Genomic DNA, 22163 nt, shown 5'->3' with positions numbered 1-22163 from the left:
TCTTCACCCAGAACTGCAGTGTGCTGCCTGTTGAGTGTTGCCGCTGTGGCTGTTTGCAGGGACACATTATGAACTCAGTCACTGAATTGGTCTGAATTGATTTAAAAAAAAAAAAAACTGCCAAAAAAGAATTATTCTGGAACAGTTACAGACTGGAATCAGAATTACAAGGTACCACCTCTATGTGCTTAGAACTGATGGTTTGATTTTTTTCTTTTTTTTCCCCTCCCGACTGAAGTACTGAATATTACATTTTAATTGATGTATTAGACTAGGTGATATGTTTTCARTATTAAATTGACAGTGCTGGAATTACTACCAGTAATTGATGAGCCCAAAATCTGAAAAAACAATTGTGCAGAATATGTGAAAGAAGCATGAAACCCAAGTCAGAAGCTGAAGTTGCCTAATACAGCGGTTCTCTGCAAGACTGATCATCTTTTGGATGGCAGCATATCATCTTAGCAGTAGGACTTTGTGGGAGAACCCAAATCACTAGGTGAATGTTACCATTAAGGAGGGAGTTGAAACTCGGAAAACAGAGTTCCAGCTTGATTTTTTTGTTTGTTTTTCAAACTCATACTGTTACAAAGACAAATATTTTCTATTGTCATTTGTTTTCTGACTGTCATGATAAGTATGTTTTCAGAATGCCTTTATTTTTCTGAATGACTCCATTGCTTGTGTGATGCAAAGATTTGTGCCAGAAAGAGTGACAAATACTACATTTGGACCAGCGAAGCTCTAGCCAGATCAGGATAGACTTTCATCTATTTGTTGAATTGTTTGACTGTTACATGTGCTTACCAACAATGACTAATTGTTTTAATAAGCAAACACAATCCAAGGCTTGTGAGTGGGAACCAGGAGATATATGGGTAATGTTGCAACTGCTCGGGTTACTTAATTAATTTAATAAATTAACCTGACTTAAGTCTCAGTTTCCCCAGTGAGAAATGGGAAGGGTGGTGTATGTTTTTTATAAGAAGCTCTGAGATTTGCAAGTAAAAACTTACTTTGTACATCTTGCCCAATATTGACTTAACGAATTTAAGAGCTATCTTAACCACTTTTTTGTTTTGAGGAAAACATGTTGTGATTCTGTGGCCATGCTGTTGAATATTTGTAGAACATGAAGGCTGATTAGTGGATGTTGATGCAGACTTCTGTTGCCTAAAGTAACCTTTGGTGTGTGGTTTTTTTTTTTTTTCTTCCCCCCCAAATGCTGAGCATCTGTAACGCTTCCTTATTTCAGTCATAGTTATGAGTACTTAGCATCTCTGAAGATTAGATCATATTTGTTATCATGGAGCTAAGATTCACACAGGGCAATACCTGAGGTATTGTGAAAAGTTTAGGGTGGCACCATGAAACTCCCGCAGCTGTTTAGAACAGGATGAATAACCTGTCATACAAACAGCTTTATGCCCTGAAAAATGGCTTGGGAATAATGGAATATTTAGAAAATATTGCAGGAAAGTGCTAAAAACTGCGCTGAAGAAAAAGAACTAACATACGAGTTCTCTAAGAAGTAAGTGTGACTGTTAGCAGTTCTTTTCAAGGAACTATAGAAGCTTGGAAAGGAAACTTTCAGAGTAGCAGCTGAGGGTTTGCTTGTACTGACTGCTATTTATGGAAGTAGAAAGGTGGCTAAAGCCACTAGTTGGGAGGAGAGGAGAAAGGGGGGAAACGGACTTCTGTAACCAAATACAGATTCAAAGACTGATCTTCTGACCTGGGAAACTGGTTCTGATCTGCAGAGGTCTGCATATAGGTGACAATTCAATGTAAATAAATACCCATAGCAATCAGGTACAGACACTGATCAATTTTATTGTCAATGTGTTGATTTCTTAAAACTGATTTTTGTCAAAAGGATTTGGTTTGCTTCTTGTATAATATTAATTTGACTGAAGAGGGTTGGCAGGAAAATATTTTAGCATTATCAATTCACAGTTTCTAGGACAAATAATAATCACATTTTTTTCATAAGCTACCAATGGAAGTCTTGTGCTGTAGAGAACACAAGGACCGTTTTGAGTGGTAAAGCCTGCAATGGGAGCCCCTATAGTTTGGCATGCCTTAAGCTGGTCTGAAAATTAATACTGACTTTTAATTATTTAAATAATGTTATCCAATTACCTCTAAGATTGCCAATTTATTTGTAGAAGGAAAATAACACTGAATTTGGCAGCTTGAGTAATAAAGAATGCACTCAGGAGAATTATTAATTAAGAAAGCTCTGTCATCTTCCCAGGAATGCAGTGTGACAGATCACCATCAAAATACGTATGTGTACATGCATCGGATTGTAAGTGGGGAAGAAAAAAAAAGATCGTTCATAATAATCACCATTTCCAATTTCATTATAGTCTTTTACATATGATTTCTAAACTGTTCTTTTTTTGTAGTTCCATGTAAAGCACAGACTAATCTTTAGCATGCACACTGATGTAGCATACCTTAAAAAGAAGGGGGTGTTTCTAGAAGTGAACAAACAAATCCAGCTGGGTGAAGTGGTAGGAATATGGGATATAAGAGATTAATTGGCCAAGGCAGTGATTGAAACTCAGGGTCAGGATTCGACTGGAAGATGAAGGGTGTCATTTCATATCCTGTCACAAGAAATAATGAAGTGGTTGGGCCTAAAGCAAAAGGGGAGGAACTAAAGCAATTGCATCTGTATTTCACTTTATTTAAACTTTACCTTTGCAAGGCAATATTGTGAGGAGGCCTGGGGCTTTTAAACCTTTTCTGTACAATACTGTCAAATGTATTATTTTGTCCATGCTAGAGTTGTGTTGTCCACAGAGATAAGTGTACATGCATTGCCCAAGAGAATTTTGAAATAACTCCATGCAGTAAATAGCGTAAATCAAATCATCAATCAATCAGCAGCATAAATCTCTTGTGAGAACTGAAAAAACTTTTTTTAGGTCAGAAAAAACTTTTTATAGGTCAGAGGGAAGTTTCCTATTGATACAGAGACCTGCAGCATTTACTTAGGGCTTTGATTTGAGTCAGCCCTCCTTCTTCCCCCTGCTTTGGAAGATTCATAGTCGCTGATGCACCTGAGGATGGGCTCTTCCTCCTTGGAGATGCCTTCCCCCACAGCCATGGGCTGGCACCACAGCTGCAGCCAAAACAGGGGTCCCTGTGCCGGGTGCACGCTGTGCGGGAGCTGCATCTTGCTTCAGAGCTCGCGTGGGGGCCACAGCACGAGCCCCTGCCACTGGCAGGTCTGGCACAAAACCAGGAGAGCAAGAGGTAACAAACACCAGGTTTCTGGAAGGGCTTTTCTGCAGCTTCTGCCGCACCTCTCCTTCCTGCCTCTGTGCCACCTCGTGCATTACACCTGCACAGATGACTGTCTGCACTGGCTGATGAAATGTTATTTTTGGTTGGATCCATTCCCTAGTCCACTTCGGTGCACAGCTGCAGAAACATTTGCACCAACACAATACAGGGTGGTGCAGAGTAGCAGGAATGAGCAGACAAGGGAGGAGGTCAGCTGCGCTTAAGTTGGCAGCATTGCCAAAAAATTGCGTGCTGTTTTCTGTCTTGCAAGGCACTGGAGCCAGATTTGCAAACAAAGTAGCTGTGGGTGCATTTGTTTTGATGGACCCCTAAGCCCTTCCTACAGGTATCAGTTATTGTGCAAACTTTAAAGCAGCCTGACCTTACTGCCCAACGAGAGCTGTCAAAAGTAAGTGATGTAGCTTTCTGGTGGTCAATATGAAGCCTTTTTAAATAGAACGTGGAAGGCACGTATTTAGCACTTCCAGAAAAAAGGGCTTCTTTAATTCTTGCTTCTCAAATAGATATCTGCCTAAATCACCTTTTGCTTCTGAAAATTTTCATTAGTGTAATTGGGGTGAATTTTCAAAATGACTTCTACCAATCCCTGTTCAATTCTGTATATCAAAGTTCTGCAAATAACACTTACATATGCACAGACCTTAGCAATTAAAATCTTGTTGCTTCCAAATATTTTAAGTGTCACCTTTCTATCCCTTTCCCTTACTGCCTATCCCCCAGATCTATAGTTAGATGTCGTACTGAGGTTTCTCTCTTAATCTGGGACTCCACGTGCCAAATGCAGGCTGTGCTCTGCCTGCCCACACAGGCTGGCCCATGGGGTCTGGAAGTGAAATAAAAATTATGGCATTGAACCATCAGTACATGGCAAGGGACAGAGTTTCACCCAGAATTTCTAGGACAGAAATTGGCAGAGTCAAGTTTTAGAATAATTTTTGTTTTACAAAATGTTGTGTTATAATAGGTGATGTAGTGGAAATCTGTTTGCCTTTGGGGTGAAGAGTAGTTGTACACTACTATTTTCATGTAGTATGTCCCAGACTACTCATCCATGTTGCCCGTGATGTAGGATGCAACGTCCTTTCACACTGGTCAGGTACAGCTTCGGGCTTCCTGGGAATGTGTCAGTGCAGCCCTCAGTTGAGCAATGCCTGAGCTTTCTTGTCTAATAATTAACTCTTGTAAACTTCCAAGTGCTTAGGATGAGCTCCAGCTTTCTGTATTTTCAGGTAGCTTCATTTACCAGCAAAGGTCTCTCTACTACAGAAATCTCCAGATCTGTGATCCTCTTAAAAAAATACAACAATGATTTATTTCTCTCATCTTCACAGGAGCTGATATTCAATGGCTGGAAACAGAGGTGCCAAGAGGCTGAGATGAATATGACTACTATCCTACAAGAGATTTTGATTAAAAGATCACAGCAGAAGAAGAGGACTTCTCCCTTAAACTACAAAGAGAGGCTTTTTGTACTTACAAAGTCCATGCTAACATATTATGAAGGTCGAGCAGAGGTAGGAAATACAGATTTATGCTATGCTGTCTTTATTCCTTCTTGCTTTGCTATGCTATTAGCTTTTTTGTGACAGTATATCATACCTGTCAGGAACTGATAGAGGGGCAGTGAACATGAGTGGCAATGAACATGACTTGCCATTTCCCTTTTCTCTTATTTATAATGCAGATTTTCATAGGTGCAGGTAACTTACATATCTGGTAGTCAAAGTAAACTAGTTGTGATCAGGGCAGTAGTATAGCCAGGATGCCAGGAATAAGATAAAACAGCTTTTATAGCTGGTCATCAGTGCTGATTTCTTTCTCTCCCCTCTTCTATAATTTTATTCTTGAGCATTTCTGGCTGAAGGGCCTTGGCATAATTTTACTGCTGGTATATATCAAGGCTTTGTCAATCACTTCTAATAATTAATTCCTAACTGATTTTGGCATCATTCTTTCTGAAGTTTTAAACTAATGTGGCTTTTTGCAGCCTTTTGAATGCTGTGCTAGAAAGGCTTTGGCAAGAAGTTTACACATTCCCCTTCTAACTGGACTCCCTTTAGTGCCACTGTAGGTTCTCACAGGGTATCTCAGGTAGGGTCTGTCCTCATGAAAGAGTTTGCTACCAAATACCAAAGTTCCAGCAATCTCCCATCAGTGCATAAGCTTCTTTTCTGCAAGTTCCGTGGGAATTTCAAAACGGGCTTGCTGACTTTGCTAGAGGTAAAGCTTAGGAGTGGGTTTTGCGGCGTGGAGAGGGAAGGAGTTGGCCAGCCCCACATAAAATGTGGTAGTGAGAATGCTAACTCACGGGTTGATAGGTCTCTGGTGTCTGCCTTTATTAGCATGTGGGGAAAATAAGGGAAGACACTTTTCTCAGACTTCACTGCAAAGGCTGCTCATGTTACTGTATTGCAAAAGGCAGTGGCTTCCTCCTGCAGACATCCTAGCACTGTGCACAAGGGCATGCAGCAGCAACATGCCACGTGTTTAGGTGTGGCCTTCAAGCTTGACCAGGTGCAATAGTGGCTGCAGCCTTCCCAGCAGAAGGGTGGGACCTCACTGCAGAAGCTGGGGCAGAGTGCAGCCAGCCTGTGTTTCAGCAGGACCTCTGCTGAGGTTGCTACTGCAAACAGTAAAAGATCAATGCTATCACAAGGTGACAAAAAGGTAGAAAATCCTACAGTTATAATTGATTTTGTCAGTGTTCACTGTAAAGGTCATTACTTTCACACCTGGAATGTAATTGGCTTTTAAATTAAAGAAGTTAAATATAAAGAGAAACAGCATTTGATAGGAACAGTTCATTGCAGACCAATTTCTGCTTTTATTTGCACTAGAATGAACCATTTTGATTGAAATGAAGCTCAGTGATTTTTCTTTGACAGCACTAACAGCCCATTATTGTTCCTCCTTTCTGTGTAAATTAAGTTACACCAGGAATCAATAGTGTAAATTAGGCAAATCTGTAGACCAGCATTTTTCAAATGAGCACCAGACTCAATTTCATCAAGATCACCTGCCCCTGAAGTGCTCCATCATATCCTCAGATTTTCCACTTAACTGAGCCTGCTTTCCAGATTTATTGCAATGATAAAGGACATTAAAATGGCAGCAATAGGTAGTGGAGAACTCTCTGCTCTGGAAAGCCATTCAACAAATAAAAATTAATGGAGGCCACTCTGCAACCTGTTGTCACATGTCTTAGCTCTGGTGAAAGAAGGAGGTATAGAAGAGCTAAGGCTTGCTAAGTGTGTTTCTCTGCCAGAGTGAAGCATATTACAGAGCTTGCACTTGCAGCAGAATTGAGCGTGAGCTTGCTCACCATGCTCCAAGACCACAGCAGATTATCATAGTCACCATTCTCTGAATGTAGCTTGGACACAGTTGAGGATTAAGAATGAGATGTGTATTTTTACTGACTTTGGTGTTTGAATATCTACTTGGTTTGAGGCGCAGGTAGTATGCGCTCTTGTTCTTGCGCTCTCTCTCAAGGGGGCAAGAAGCCTTCTCAAACTTCTTATGAGCTTATCTTGTGTTAGCTTAACAGGTTTTGCAGGTCTAGTCGGTGTCCTTTAAGAAGTTACCATCACCTTTTTCCTGCAGCTTAATACCCCTTCAGCTAAAATACCCTTCCAGGAGATTGAATGATGGATCCATCTGAGAGAAGGTTTAAACTATCAATTTTGTTTGTACTGAAATGGAGTAGGATTGCTGACTGAGTGCCCTCAGCTGTGGAGGTACTAACTTAAAACTTTCCAGCTTGAGAGCAGGACTGTTGGGATAAAACTATACATTACACCTATATCAGCCCAGTAATTTGCTGCTGAAAGAGATAGGTCCATCTCTGCCCCATTCTAGCCTTGCAGTGCTGCCTTCCCTCCCCCCACCCCCCCCAAGCTAGCCTGGTACTTTTTTGGACTCCACAGTKGTCTGAATTAACCTACTAATCAGCAGAAAACTTTTTGTTTTGTTTTGTATGTTTTTCCCCTCTGGATTAGCATTCTGCTGGGATGGCAAGCTGAATTAGCTCTGTTCAGGATCCAACAAGCACCAGAGGTGGTGCCAGGTGGTGGAGGAGGACAGGAGGCCTCCAACTGTTGACATCAGCAACTTGTTAAGACTGGCTCAGCTGTTAACATGTAGCTTTACAACCAGTGCCTCAAGACCTCTCCATTTTCACTGGTCCTTGCACTTTAGAGTCTTTTAAATGTTAATCAGTTTGCCATTTATTTGATTAAGAATATTGTCTGAAAATAATGAGCTCTAATTTTACAGAGAAGCACTGTGAATATCTCATTTCAGCAATACTTGGGCTCTACATTTAAAAAAAAAAAAAGCAAACTTACTGGTGACTTAAGTTCTCTGTCACATAGTGGTAGTTATTTCTTTGTGTCACTGTGCAACTGAAACAAAAAAATTTAGGTCTTTTATTAGTGTTTTTTTTTTCCTCAGTGATGGTGGTTGTAAATCTTTATTTACAGTAAGGCACTTTTATATTCTGGCTGAAGTACTTTTTGCAATATAAAGTCATTACAGCATAACATAATTCTGGTGCCTCTGAATACTTGGATATTTATTGCTGAAATCTAACATGACTGCGGTATACTGATTGAATTCGAAGATAAATCAGTCTGTACCTATTCTTTATCTGTTGTAATTTCAGGGTTGATAATGTTGACAGTTTAGATTGGTGAGATTGACCTGGGATTTCCAAACTAAGAGGATCCCACAGTCACATTTTAGTCATGTAACTACAGTGGCAGCAGTCTGGCGAGAGTGGCTGAATTCTGCTCCTCTAGGCAAATATGATTCCCAATGTGGTCATTGGCCAAACTGAAGTTGTCGTCTTTTTTTTTTTTTAATTATTAACTTCTATCGGAACTTGACAGAGAAGTAACTTATCAAAGAGTTCAAGAAGAGCCCAGGATCTGTGTTCACATGAATAATCACACCAATTTATTTTAATAAGATTAAACTAAATCTTGTTAACCAGATTAGTCACTGCTCATAAAAAGTGTGGGCAGCTCAGCACTGTAAATAAGGCAACAGAATTAGGTACTTGGTGTGTCTGGTGACAGAAGTGGAACATTTATAACAAAAAAAAAAAAAGGCAGTCAACCATGGAAAATGTTGTTCTTGTAGATGCTTCTGAGTGTTCTGACTGGCTGTATGCTGTGCAGTTGGGGTTGGGGGGAGTTCAGCCGGTTTATTTGACCAGAAAATGCATAGGATATAAGAAAAACCTGTTCTTTACTTTTTCTGTCTTATTGCATGACAACGTGCCATATAGCTACTTGAGCAATAAGCAATTATCTAATAAACATGACTGTTAGCAGCAGGGTAAAATCTTGTTTAAACATGTTCATGACCTATTAAATTTTTCTTTATATGTACTTTCAAGCAGCTCAGGCACTCCATCTCTTTTGCAAGATGGTACGAAATGCCTATGATGAAACTAGAACTGCACAACAGTCATGAAAGGGAGAAATGTAGCTTCTGCACTTAGAAATACTGTTGGAACATTAGTCATACTTTCTTGGTATGACCTCAGAATCAGGAAAGAGGCAGGATTTCAAGATTGGTTTCAAAGCATGGAAACCTGCGGAGGGAGAATCCTGTTTAAGGTCACCTGTGTAAAGCTCTACAATTACAAGTAATGCCATGAAAAACTTATTGTGTATAGAAGCCAATAGGACCTTTTACAGCTTAATTTCTTCAGGGCATTACATTTTTTAGTAAGGTACAAAAAATGGGAGATGTATCATCTTAAAGTTGGTGGAAAGAGGTGGACATTATAAAACTTCAAATTAAAGATACACCAGGAACTGACTTCCCTTACATATCATGGAGATGAATTTAATACAATATCAGAAAAGAAGAATATTCTGTTTAAATTGCAGATGGCTTCTATTTGGGGCTTTTTGGCATAAATTCTGTGAATTAGGAAGTGTAAATGTTGGGGAAATACCACTTTTGTGTTACGGAATTGTGCTAACAAGAATCACAAGCATATAAATGGCTGAGTTAGCATTATGCTTCATGAAGCCATTAAGATTTATCGGCTGGCATTGTTGGAAAGAATATTTTCTGTTCCCCCCTCCTTTTTTATTTACATTGCAGAAATGACTAATGAGATCTGAATGTGATTGATTCCATTTGTAATGAAGACAAAAATTCATCACTATCTGAATTGGCTTCCAAGTGCAAGCTACTGATCACAACTACATAAAAATAGGGAAGAAGTAAAACATCTTCCTTTTGAGTGTTAAGGATGTAATCTAAAAACTCTTATGCTACAGTAAGACTTAAGATATGTACAATGTTCTCAGATTGTCACTGTAGACTTATCACGCCAGTTTTAAATTTACATAGATGGTGGTAGCTACATCAATTTTGGGAGTGAGAAGCAATAGGCAGAATGCTGTAGAAATGTGAAGATGGCTTGGGTGTTGAGATGGAGGAAGTAGGTTAGCTAGCCACACTAAGAATACGTGGGCAATAAAACCTGTGGAGCTAAAATGCCTACCCTGGCTGTAGGCAGGTCGTCTTGCTAGTTTCTCGATCGCCTTTGCTGATCTTGCTCCATTCCTCTGTGACATATTAGCTCTGTCTCTATTTTACCAGGGCTGACTGGTCTTAAAAAAAAAAAAAAAAAAAAAAAAAAAAAAAAAAGGGGGGGGGGGGGGGGAGAAGTAAAAGTTGAAAAAAAAAAAAAAAAAAAAAAAAAAAAAAAAAAAAAAAAAAAAAAAAAAAAAAAAAAAAAAAGATTGAAGGCTGGGGCACTTCTGGAAAGATGAATCTGTCTTGTTTTAGGTAGCCCAAATTAAATTAGTGTTCAGGTTGCTGTCATTACTTTGTGGTAAATTCAGCTCTGGCAAATGAAGGAACTCTGCTTCAGTGGAGCTGCACCTTCATGTATTCAGGCTAAATTGGGCATTTTTCCATTGTCAGACCTTATTTCATATGGAGTGCAGCCTTCCCTGCATAAACAGGCTTTCCCTGTTGAGAATTCCTGCATTATGCTGTATGATAACAGCTGACAACACTGATTGCAGTGTAACTTCCGCAGATAATCTGATTATATAGAAAAGCCATGTAGCGTTCTAGTGAGGAAACAAGGATAAGTGTGATACTTCTAATGTGAAATATTTTGTTAGGAAGTATCTTCTGGATTTTCTGTGTGTGTGATTTGAAAGCTCAGTATACTACTTCAGGTATACTTCTGTTCATTTTGTTAAACTATTTTCTTTTTAAAAAATCAAAAGATTAATTTTGTATGAAATTAATAAGCAGTTAAATGTCAAAGCCAAATATTTAATGCATCATTAAAATAAATATCAGGGKTTTTTTTGTATTTTTGATAAACAAATTAAAACCTTAGTTAATATGACTTTCTTCAAATAGATCATTTCATCTTTACGGGAGTGCAGGTTTGAAATCCAAGGAGACATCTGTGGAAATAACTTGGCATATACATGGACCTCGATACATTTGGCTGTTTTTGTCAACAATGGCCTCATATTTTGTATATTCAATTTAAAGTGGTCTGGAGTTTATTTTCAAAGGTGCAGTACATCCATACTTCAGCTGACTATGTTTGGAAAAACCAAACTCGAGTGTTTATCTAGGAGTCCACCTTAACATCAAATTTGGAAAACTTCTGTAAATATCAGCTAAGCAGTTTTAACTGGAAAAGAAACTCTGTTTTACAGCTCTACCAGTATCTCTGATGGCTGGTGTCTGCTGGTGCAAAGTGGTAGCGTGTTCTCCTTCGCAGGGTGTCTTAGCTGCTGTTGAAACTGTCTTTATTCCTCAAGTTAGCCAAGGCCACCAAGACAGACTGCAGAGAAATACCAGTCAAGCTACCATGGCCGCTGGAGCACTGCATACACACTTGGTTTATCCTGTTCTTCCTTGTGTCGCAATAAGTCATCCTATTGTATGTTCTTTCTCAGTGAATTTTCAGAAGACTTATCTGAATTTATCCTTGTTTGAGCAAGGTGAACTGTATGAAGACATTAGGGAAATCTGATGGCCCCGACTGGAGTTGGCTTATTTCTTTGTTACAGAATGGTCGTGATGGCAGGTAATATGTATTTCTTGCGAACTTTAATTAGGTTCTGCTGACAGATAGCTAACTTGAATTCAAAGTGCCACCGGACTTGCGGTTTCTGCTTTATACAGCACTTTAGTTAAGGGAAATTCTTTGAGGTGAAGGCAAGACACTAGTTAACACAAGTGTTAAAGCAGTTGTCCCTGGAGCAGTCGAAAGGAGCTGGTTTGAGCAAGTGAGACAGCTTGCTAGTTTGGTTTGAAAAATTTCGTGTTAGACACTTCTCATGAGTGCAGTGCTTCCAGAAAGCTGATGCAGATCCAAACATAATTTTTTAAACTGTAATTAATGTGCTGATTAATATCTTCACATCTATTGGAGTTGTTGAGTGTTCCCTTTCACTGTGGTATTTTTGTCTATCTTGGCTTCCTTTGCAGTGATACTCTTATCAACTGTGTGCTGCTCTGTGCGGTTTAGTTACTGTCCTCCCACACATAAAGCAGCATGCTCCCGTTAACCTTTTCAGCCCTCATCGACTTACGCTGGCCTTGAGTATGCTTATGAACATGAAATTACTTAAACTTCTTTGTTTACTTGCGTTTGCTGTGTGGATTACAATTTACAGTGATAAAGGATTTTGTGTTTTCCAAAGGTGTGGACCAAACCCTGGTCCCCCTGGCAGGGCCAGCTTATCCTGTGTATATTTGAGCAAATTGGGGGTCTGTCACATTAAAGTGCAGGCAAAACGTGGGGAGTTTGTGCCAGCCTGTTAGTTCTGGAGGGGCTTCTCCAACCTCTCTAGAGAGGGCACCAGGGTGGACACAGCACTTACCTATCTATGGCCGTGTGGAAACCATTTGTTCCTGCAGAGAAGGCAATGAATAGCCCCAGAGGGAAAAGATGAAGAGCCTTACTTAGAAGGATGTTGCTATGGTGTCAAGTAGAAGAAGATTTTCTAATGAACTGACCATATCTTCCCTGACAGTAGTGGAATCCGAAGGTATTTGCTATGAGGATCAGACTCACATGAAGACAGTCCTGTGTAAATGGATGAATTTGTGACTAACCAAAACAGACCAGGATTTAGATGAAAAAATGAAGAGTGGAGAAGTTAAACGTTCTTGCGCATCCCTAATCTTGAAAGTATCTTCCTAAGGAAAAAAATTGTCTTCTGAAAGAGTTTTATTTGGCTCTTTCAATTTGAATAGAGAAGAGACAAAAGCTACTGAAATGACCATAGTGATATTTTAAGGAAGGAAAAATAACTTTAAAAGCTCTGGGGCCCGTTCTAAAACTGCAGGTTTCGGGGTAAAACTATGTAGCTGCATTGCAACAGTAGTCTTGTGCAAACACTTCCTTTGGAGCATAACAACATGATGCAGAGTTCCATAATCCTATACTAATTACTTTCTTACAGTTCCCCCCCCCCCCAACAGAATGTCAATATGTATCTGTTCTACTGTTGCTTATTCCTATGGTGCTTATCCTTTATTATTTTTAACTTAATTAGTCTGATTCAATACAGTTTCCTTAGTCATTGCATAGGTGATTTAATTCTCTGTATAAACTCAATGCATTTTTAAATGCTCAAAGCATTATTAAAACGCTTCTGATGACCTTGGTGACTTACACTGGTTACTTTTCTACCGTAACATGAATAGCTTCAGAAATGAGTGGATTGGCAGAGCTTTTTTTTTTTTTTTTTTCCCCCTCCTCTCCCCTCTGTTCCAAGTCATATATGGGTGATAATGATGGAACTTTCTTATACTACTTGAAAGTTTGCACAATAACTTCATAGGGAGGCCTGGAAGAGGACTGAGTTTGCCATTTTTCTTCTAGGCAGCAGAAGCAGCTATACCCTTTCCAGGTGAATGATGTAGAGATCCTTAGCTGTACTCACTTTGACATGCCTTCGCAACTGCCTCAGGCTGTGGCTTTAGGACAGTTCGGCTCTTATAGTGTATCGTGCTGTTTAGCAATTTTTAGTGCGGTTAAACGAGAGGTTTTTTTCCCCAGCATTGTCAGAAAGAGACTAAATGAAAATTCTTAAAGTGCAGAAAGGGTAGATTGTTTAAAAAAAAAAAAGTTTATATAAGATGTAATGGCTAACTTCTAACAGTGGTTTGCAGCTTAAATTATGTTGCTGAGTAAGTACCAGATTTACAAGTAGGTAAATGATAATGATGTGTTTACAAGTTATCCCACCTAAAACAATACTTGTCATGTCCATCTGTATAGACAATATTGTGGTTGTATCTCTTATGAAAAGTTAGTGAGTGAATATTCGTGACAATATAAAAGGCTTTTCAAACCTCTTCCCGAGAAGGTCTGTATTGAAATGATACTTGGAATATGAGTAGCCACCCTTTCTTATTTTGTTTGTATAATACTTCTGTAATTGCTTCTACAGATTAGCAGTATTAGGAAAACAGTTGTAACTACCACAGATTGGTTACCTATCCTCTGTCATGGTATTCTGGGGAAGAGGAGGATTGCAGCTAGTATGCATAACAGTCATTGTTCAAAGCAAATACAATAAGCCAGTTTTATTTTGGGAAATGAGGTAGATGAAACAGTAGGAATTAATTATCCAAAATACAGCTGCACATAAAGCTGGTCAGAATTGTGAGCTATCTAGGTGCATAAAAGAGAAGATGGTGTTCTGCAGCAAAAGCAGCAGAAGCCTCACAGGAGAAGCAAGAGAGTCTGGGAAGAAAAATTTGAGTGAGAGAGAGTTTGGATAGAATGAGAGCTTGACAGATTGAACAGTGGAGCTGTGTCCATTCTGGGTTATGAGGTGTGGTTGTGTGTGTGGTGGGTTTTTTGTTTGTTTGGTTTTTTTTTTTTTTTTTTTGTTTTAGCTTCAGGGAAATAAGTGGTGTTGTTGTTAGAAAATAAATAAATATTTGTGCCAATAAGCAGGAAGACCTTGTTAATAAGCAAGAAATCCTTGACTGCAGTATTTATTATGATCCAAAAGTTCCAGAAGATCCCAAAAAACACAAGATAGGAGTGAGCAATGGGCAGAGCTGGGGAAATGTTAAGGAGGCACAATTGAAAGTGGTTCGAATCAAAGAAATAAAGCTATTCATATGAATTAAGGCAACATAGCAGAGGCATGGGAGTGCTTACTTGAAAACATCAAGTCATAAAGAAACTTAGGTTGTAAAAAAACAAGTTGGCTATGTTGCAATAATTGATTCCCTCTTCTTTGCAACGCCTACCAAAAGAGAAGACTAATATGCATAAAATGAGGATCTAGAATAATTATTTTTTCAGAAGTATTTGGAGGTTTATAAGATGGAACAAGCTGGACTTAAAGTTGAAAAGAGTAGGTTGCAGCTGTTGAGATGCTGACAAGGCACAGGTGAGGATATTTACCTTATGACTAGACAAGAGTGAATGAATCTTAAAGGTGCTGTGAAGGATGAGGAAGATGAATAAAATTCTGGAAGGCTAGAGAAAGGCTTCCCTTTAGAAAGAGTACACAGGAGAAGCTGAAAAACTGTCAGTTACGAAGTTAACTTCGATTTCCAGAAAAGTGCCAGAACAAGCAGACTTCTGAAAGTACCTAGAAGATAACAAAATTGCACATTAGCAAACAAAGGTTTGACAAGAACCCCCAAAACCTTAAAACTAATCTAATTCCCTTTGCTACTGGGTGACAGGCCACTTGGGTAGCAGAAAAGATGCAGATATGCTATGTTTTCATCCCAGTAGGGGCCTCTCATGAAACTTTCAGATATCAGCATTAGAAATGACCTGTACAGACCTCTAAGTTTGATTCAGAACTTACTGGAAAGTGATATTCAGTAGGTACTAGTGGCTTGTGTTCAGATTAAAAGACTACTGAATGGAGCAACCCATCCTATGTCAAATATGCTGTTTTTACTAGTGATTTTGTTGATGAAATAGAAAAATTTCTTATTGAATTCTCAGAGGGGTCAAAACTGCAAGGAGCACAAGCATTTTTGGAAAACAAGATTTAGAAATCAAAGTAACTGGAATAAGGTGTGGGTTGTAGGTTTTTGGGTTTTGTTCTTTTTTTCTTCAGTATGAAAAAGTGCAAAAGCTGTAAGCCTCGACACAAATACAGAAATGTTCAAATATGGGATGGGAATAACTTTCTAAGTATCAGACTGTCCCCAGCAGGATCTGGGCATCATAGTGAATCAGGAGCTGGTGGATAATGTAGTGGATCATAAGCTGGTTATGTGTCGATGATAAACTGTTGCTGTGAAAAAGGCAAGTGTTATATTAGGATGAATAAACAGGACTGAAGTAATTCTTGTGCCTTAATAATAAGGTATCAGCTGCAGCACTGCATCTGGTTTGGGGCAATAAGTTTCAAAGAAGATGTGGACCTGCTTGAGAGACTTGGGACAGGAACAGCAAGAAGGATTAGGTTCCCAAAAGCCTGAACTATGATGAAAGATTGATGGACTAGCAAGTGTTTAAAGCAGGGAAAATGAGCTGGTGGTAGGATAAGAATCTTCAAATGCAAAAAAACTTGCAGCTCTGTAGCTGTGGACTGTCCATCATCTGAAGCTTTAAAGAGAGTAGGTAGAACTGGTCTTGCTTGGGGCAGTGGATAGACTAGATGACCTTTGAGGGCCCTTTGCTGGGGCTCCAGTCACTAGTCTGTGATGACTGTGGATGTGGGCTCTCCTTCACTGAAGTTCGAGTCCAGCATTCAGCCCTAAGGCTGTTAAAGGGGTGCCCGGATGAAAGGCATCATTCGGCTTAGGATCAGAATGACAGCCGTGTTGTCCGAGAGAGGAAAGACAGGGAAGAAATGTTACAGCTGGGCTAGGCTGGGCTCTGGCCTCTGTCAGGACTTCAAAGAAAACAAGAGAAGGTTCCTGAGAAAAAACTTGAAGTAACATGCTAATATGTCAAAAGCTGAAAAGGTATGCATCGAGAGTATAGGTAATTTAGGGCACAGTATGGATGTAGGCCTGGCTGATTTGTTTCTTTTACGCTTACTTATATTGCTGCCTTATATGATTACAGCAATATAACAAGACACTTACAGTTGAATGACTACCTCTCAATTGCAGGAAGAGAATAAGTTACAGATAATGTGCTGTAATGATGGTTAGGAAGTTGCATCAGTACCACTGAGAACTTCTTTGGGGTTTTTTTGGTCTCTCCAGTGCTGGTGACTGGCCTCTGCTGAGCAGCCAGGGCAAGGTAATGGATTCTCAGTTCCATATTTGGCAGAGCAAGTTTTAAGACGTTTTCCTTCTTAAGTTTCTTTCCATTTTGTCTCATGAAATTCTTCCCAAGAATTAGAGGTCAGATCAGATCAGAATAATAATCACCTCTCACTTTTTGTATGTTACTTCTAGACATTTCAGAAAGGTAAATAGAAATACTTGGCACTTGCTTTTCTTATAATAATAATTATAAAATTACTTGGAAGGAGGCAGGGCATTTCTTGACATATCTGAGACACTGAAAAAACAAGGCAATGGAAAATGARGCCAACTAACAGGCTAGCTACGGTAATGAGGCTGCTTGGTGAAAATGCCTCTCAAGAGGGAACTGCAGTGGTATGCAGTGCTTATCCCACTTATCTAAAAACAAACAAACAAAAAAACCCCAAACACCCATCATTTGAATTTGGAGCAGGTTCTACCAAAGATACTTCAGTGGATACTTAGTTTACCCAGGATTCTCTGATGTTTTGGAAAGTTGTAGAGCAGCTCCATAAAAGGAGATGTAATTGATGCTCAGACCTGTGTATGTTTTTGGGAACATAAATTCCATGGGTCATATGCTGATGATCTCAGGGTTTCCTCCATGGGAATAAGCATGGGAGAAAGAAATGCGCAGTACGAATGAGAGAGACAGGGAGAGACAGACAGACCACAAATGAGAGAAGAAGCAACTATTTCTTGATGACAGGACTGGACTGATGTGTTTAAGATTTTTCCAGCTGGAAAGTCTTTTGTACTGTTTAACCCCCCACACCCCACTTTTCTGGAGGTAAACAGTATGATATCTTTGTAAACAATGAGGAAATACACTGAAGAACTGTTTTCTCTTATAGTGGGAAAATGGCTTCCTAAGAAGTTGCAATGCTACTATATTGAGCAGAGGACTAATTCCAAGTGTATAAAAGCTGAGCTGTTTGATTATATACTTCTTATCTAACATTCCTATATTCCTCATCTTCCTGGATTCTAAGATTATTATTTTTTAGGACAGGAGTTGTGTAATCATATGTATTTATACCATATCTGCCAGTGTAGTTCCAGTGTCATAACTTCTGGTTATTTCTGCCTTATATATTAAATAATAGAAGTATTTGTTCTTTTACATTGCATGGAAACAGAATCGTTCATCTTCACGGTGAACAAGGAGCAAGGCTTCTGAAACTGTAAATCAAGTTTTGTGAAGCATAGGAAAATATGAAGTACGTATGGCATTTTGCATTTTGAGAAGCTTTTAATAGTAGTTCTGTATAGTCACTTCCCTTTTGGTAAGTTATTTTCAGCAGGCAGATGCGTTTTTAAAAAAAGCATTTTGAAACGTTTAAAACTAGAATGTTTTAAAAAATGTTTTGAAAACACTGAAGCTCATAATTGTATCTAATTGTTATCCTTCCTGAGATATAGCAATTATATCTTTTTTATTGTTCTAACCATTTTTCTGCTATAGGCTTCCCTGTAGATGTGTGCATCCCTCTTCACAAAAGGGGTGGACTAGGTCCTGTGGGTTCACCAGCCTGTGGAGTTTCCCCAATCCTCTGTGAATACTTGCACCTGGCTCAGAGTATGTGCATGGATGTGCTGGTGAAGTGCTCCTGTTTCAACAGTGATTCCAAACTTTCTCTCCTATGTTAGCTGTCTTCCACCTCCAGAAACAACCATGGAAGATGCTGATCTGCAGCCTTTGGTTTGACATTGCATAACTAGCCTTTGTACTAATTTAGTTTTTTCATCTCTTTGTAGTAGAGGTTACTTGTTGGAAAGAAAGTTTGTGGGTGGATTTCTCATGGCGAGTTCATGCCTATAGCTCTACTTCCACATTAGTTCCGGGCTTGAGCTCTTGCTTGATCCTGTACTTCGTGACTGCCGTTATGTCTGCACTGCTCGTATGCTAGCCTGCATCTAGAGCAAGCCCTCTGGCATGCGGAATAAGTGCAACACAGTGATGATGTATAAATAAAGGGAAACTGTTTTGAGTAGGAAGAGGAGAGGAATTGCAGTAATCTTTTTTTTTTTTAATATTTTTCTTAAGTCATTCTTCCCTGCTCCTGTGCACCCTGGTTTAATAGTGAGAAATGCTGAGCTGAAACACAGCTGCAAACCTGACAATGGCTGCTGGCCATTAATAGCTACTGTTTCTGATGCAATCTGAAACATGTCTGGGTGGAACATTTGTATTTAATTTCGCACATTCAAGTTTTTCTTTTAATCTTTGAAATACTCAGAAATAGAAAAATCTTTAATTACTAGGCTTAATTTGCTGGAATTGTAGTGCTTGTTGTAAGGCAGGTCAAATTAACTTTGGATTGTTTTAATCTGACACCTCATAGTGATGCAAACTGAATCACCTTCAATTACAAGAGGATAAAAAGGGATGACCTAGGAAATGGGTTGCTAGAATGACACGATGTTTATCAGGAGTTTTCCTCTATTTTTCTCCCAAAATAATCGTTGGTTTTCTTGTTGGATTCCTCTTTTTTGTCTTCCTTGCACATGTGTAGTCCTTCTGAACTCTCACTGAATGCTAGAATTGGCATGAAAATCTGGGAGTCTTGGAGGAGAAGGGATTTCAGAGAAGGTAATAAAGGAGATGATATAACCTGTTCCTCTAAAGAATTTCTGTGATTCCACGTTGGGAAAAAAAAAACCAAAACAAAAATACGTTATCTTCTCTCTGTCTCACAACCCCTGTTGACCAGCAATCCAGGCAATATGCGAGTACCCCACTGGATGCAGGAAGTCGGGTAGATGTTGTTATGGAAGTGACAAGCATTTCTTCAAAAGGAGACATTCTTGGTGTGCAGGAAAGTATCTGGAGAAAGATTTTTCAGTTTGTGTGGAGTGTTGGATTCCAAGGTTACACACACAGTGCAAATTACTTATTTCTTGGCACAGCATGGTATTTTAGAATGTCTCTCTTTTTTTATTGCTATTTTAAACAGCTCTTGGGGAGGGAGTCTTTTTTGGGACAGGGGGAGAGTGAGTGTTTTGTGTTATATAGTAGTTACAGCTTACTCTGGACTGCCATTTTTCTGGAAGCTGACCATGATGTGCACAGATTTCATGCATGTTTTCTCTGCCTGTTTTCTTCATAACAATATAAATAAGAGTACTTAAGGTGTTTTAAATGCTGACAAAGCTTCTGCATTTTTCATGGGTAATAACTTTTAGGTTACTACAGGTGGTAGAGTAGTGATACAGCTATATCTGAAGTTGCTCTGCTCTTCATTTTGTAAGACAGTATTTTCAGTTGTTTATGATTGTGCCCGACTTCTACTATTTGGGCTGAAATTTCCATCTTCAGGAGAGAGGAGAGCAAGTGAGTAGGGATGGGAGTATCTCAAATAATTCAATAACTACTAGTTATTTCCACGCTTTCTGAACAGTGTCCATCTTTTGTAAGCTGTGCTCTGGGCTGCATGAGTTGGATGTGCTTGGCATTTGTAAATTTTTGACCTTGATTAATTCCGGACCAGCTGCAAGCTGCTGCCGCGCTGTTGTTGTTGTTCCAGATTCCAATGGAAACTTACTTTTCTACTGGAGACTTGGTTCTCCCAAAAGTGAGAAGTGGTCCTAGATGCTCTTCATGGATTCATCTTTTAGTTCTGATTAAAAAGTGGATCACTTATGTGTTTCCCTTTGCCATACAATTCAGGGCATTCTTTGTTTCTGTGCTGAGTTTTTTTTGTTTGGTTGGTTTTTGTTACCGTCTCCTGCTTGAGTTAAATGATTTAAATCAGCTACTTCAGAAAGAGCCACTTTCTAAAGGTCTGCTTTTCTGCTGACTTCCTTGTTGTTTTTACCTGTTGCTTGTACAGCTTACAGCAATACAGATTAAAGCTTTGTTCCCACTTCCTCCAGCTACCTGCTGTTCTTCCAGAGTTTCATCTCCAGAGTGTTGAACTGCACTATTTTCATGCATTTTTACTTTGGGCAGCATCTGGTACGCATTGTTGATCAGCCTCTGTTTAACAGTGATCCAGCTTCTTTAATGTCCTAATTTCAACTGTCTGAAAATTACTATTGTAAGCTCTTGCATGTCACTACGTAAAACCGTGAATTGTGTATTCRGTGCAGGGGTTGAATAGTTCACAATAAATAACTACTGGAGCCACCTTCTTAACAAGAATAAAAAATAAATTCAAAAGCCATTTATGGAGGAGGCATGACAATGTAAAAAGTTTTGTATAGATTCCTATAACAGAAGGCTGTGAATTGCTTCTACGCTGAGCAACTGAATGTGGTTTGTGCCGGGCTGTTCTCCACATCCTACAGGACAGATGGTTAGCACAAGTGCAGTAGTTCAGCCATGTCCATAGGCTTCAGTGACTGCGCTTCACAAATGCAGCAGTCCTATTTCTAGATCCAAACTAGACGGCGTGCTGGCAGCTCATGTGTCTGTCTGTACACTGTACTTCTTGCTATGTTGCCTTAGCCTGAGTGCCTTTGCACATATGGAGCCGTATCATGTGCATGCAGAGGAGAAATTAAAGGATGCCCCAACGTCTTTAAACCTGCATTTCTGAACTTTTGCATGCCTGGCTTTATAACCTTAATGGGTTTTAAGATGGAATTTGCCTTTATTGTTGTAGCACCCAGAGGTGCTAATCTCTGTAGAAAGCACTAGCAGTATTATATATTAAACTCTTTCCAGCTTTAAAATCTTTATAAATAGCAATTTAGGCAAGCCAGACTTTCTCAGATGCCTCATCAATTGCATTTGGGATGCTAGTGTCCTGAGGAAGGACTGGAAGTTGTACAGGCTTCAGACTATGGTGTGTTATCTGGTGGCTTTCCAGCAAATTATTGTGTAAGAATTGCAGAAAGGGTTAGAGAAAGGATGACAGCTGGAGGATAGCAGTGGGCACAAAAATGTTAATGTGAGCACTGTAAGAAGTGACAGGAATTGTGGCAGTTATAGCAAATGGCCTTAGGAGAAGCCTTAGAGCAGGTGTGTTTCAGAGGATCTTTCCCAGCCAGGGGAGGTTCCACGGAGGATATCTACCATGGCTATTTTCTGTCGCGGGTTCATCAAGTAGAAGCCAAGAGCTCTTCATTCAGTCCCACCTTTGCTGGGAACTTCTTGCTGCTATCCAGGTGCTGAAATTCAGAGTGAATTATTTTTAAATCAAGAAGTGGGTCCCAAGCTGCTGTATCATGTGATGGGGGAGAAAAGGACCTGAGCCCAGGCCTGGTGTTTTGATGAAGCCTGGGACCAGGGTCTGTACTTGCAATCTTGGCTGCTTCAGGGCTTCTGCCAGCCTTGGCTTAAATGAGTTGTTCCAGCCCAGGGACAGGCTTTACCCCCGTCTCCTGTTTCCTACCACAGCATGAACTTGCGTTGCCTGTGCAGGATCACAGTTCCTCTGAAAAGCTGGGGAACCACTGTGATAGCCACAAAATGGTGGGAGCACTTCAGCAGCAAAGCAGGAGAGGAGATTAGGTGATATATCAGCACCTGTTCCACTTAATGTTTTTAGTCATAGTTTAAAATCAGTGATAAGAGAGACTTGTTTCATCTGCGTTCAAGCTGTTTTTCTTAAAGAAAAATTGATTTTTGTTAGTTGGTATATAAG

The 22163-nt window shown here is 39.5% G+C and overlaps 1 protein-coding gene across 4 annotated transcripts in view; it reads left to right on the top strand.

Annotated features, from left to right (window-relative positions):
• Positions 1-22163, top strand: part of TEC (tec protein tyrosine kinase) — a 55654-nt gene that overhangs the window by 16555 nt on the left and 16936 nt on the right. For all 4 annotated transcript variants that reach the window (XM_026078642.1, XM_026078643.1, XM_026078644.1 and 1 more), the window contains one exon: positions 4650-4832. In XM_026078642.1, coding sequence (XP_025934427.1) covers positions 4650-4832 — 183 coding nt within the window. Of the gene's footprint in view, positions 1-4649; positions 4833-22163 lie in introns of those variants that run through there.

Source organism: Apteryx rowi, unplaced genomic scaffold (genome assembly GCF_003343035.1).
Source record: "Apteryx rowi isolate R43461 unplaced genomic scaffold, aptRow1 scaffold_481, whole genome shotgun sequence".
Lineage (NCBI taxonomy): Eukaryota > Metazoa > Chordata > Aves > Apterygiformes > Apterygidae > Apteryx > Apteryx rowi.
This window is presented reverse-complemented; position numbering and strand designations above follow the sequence as displayed.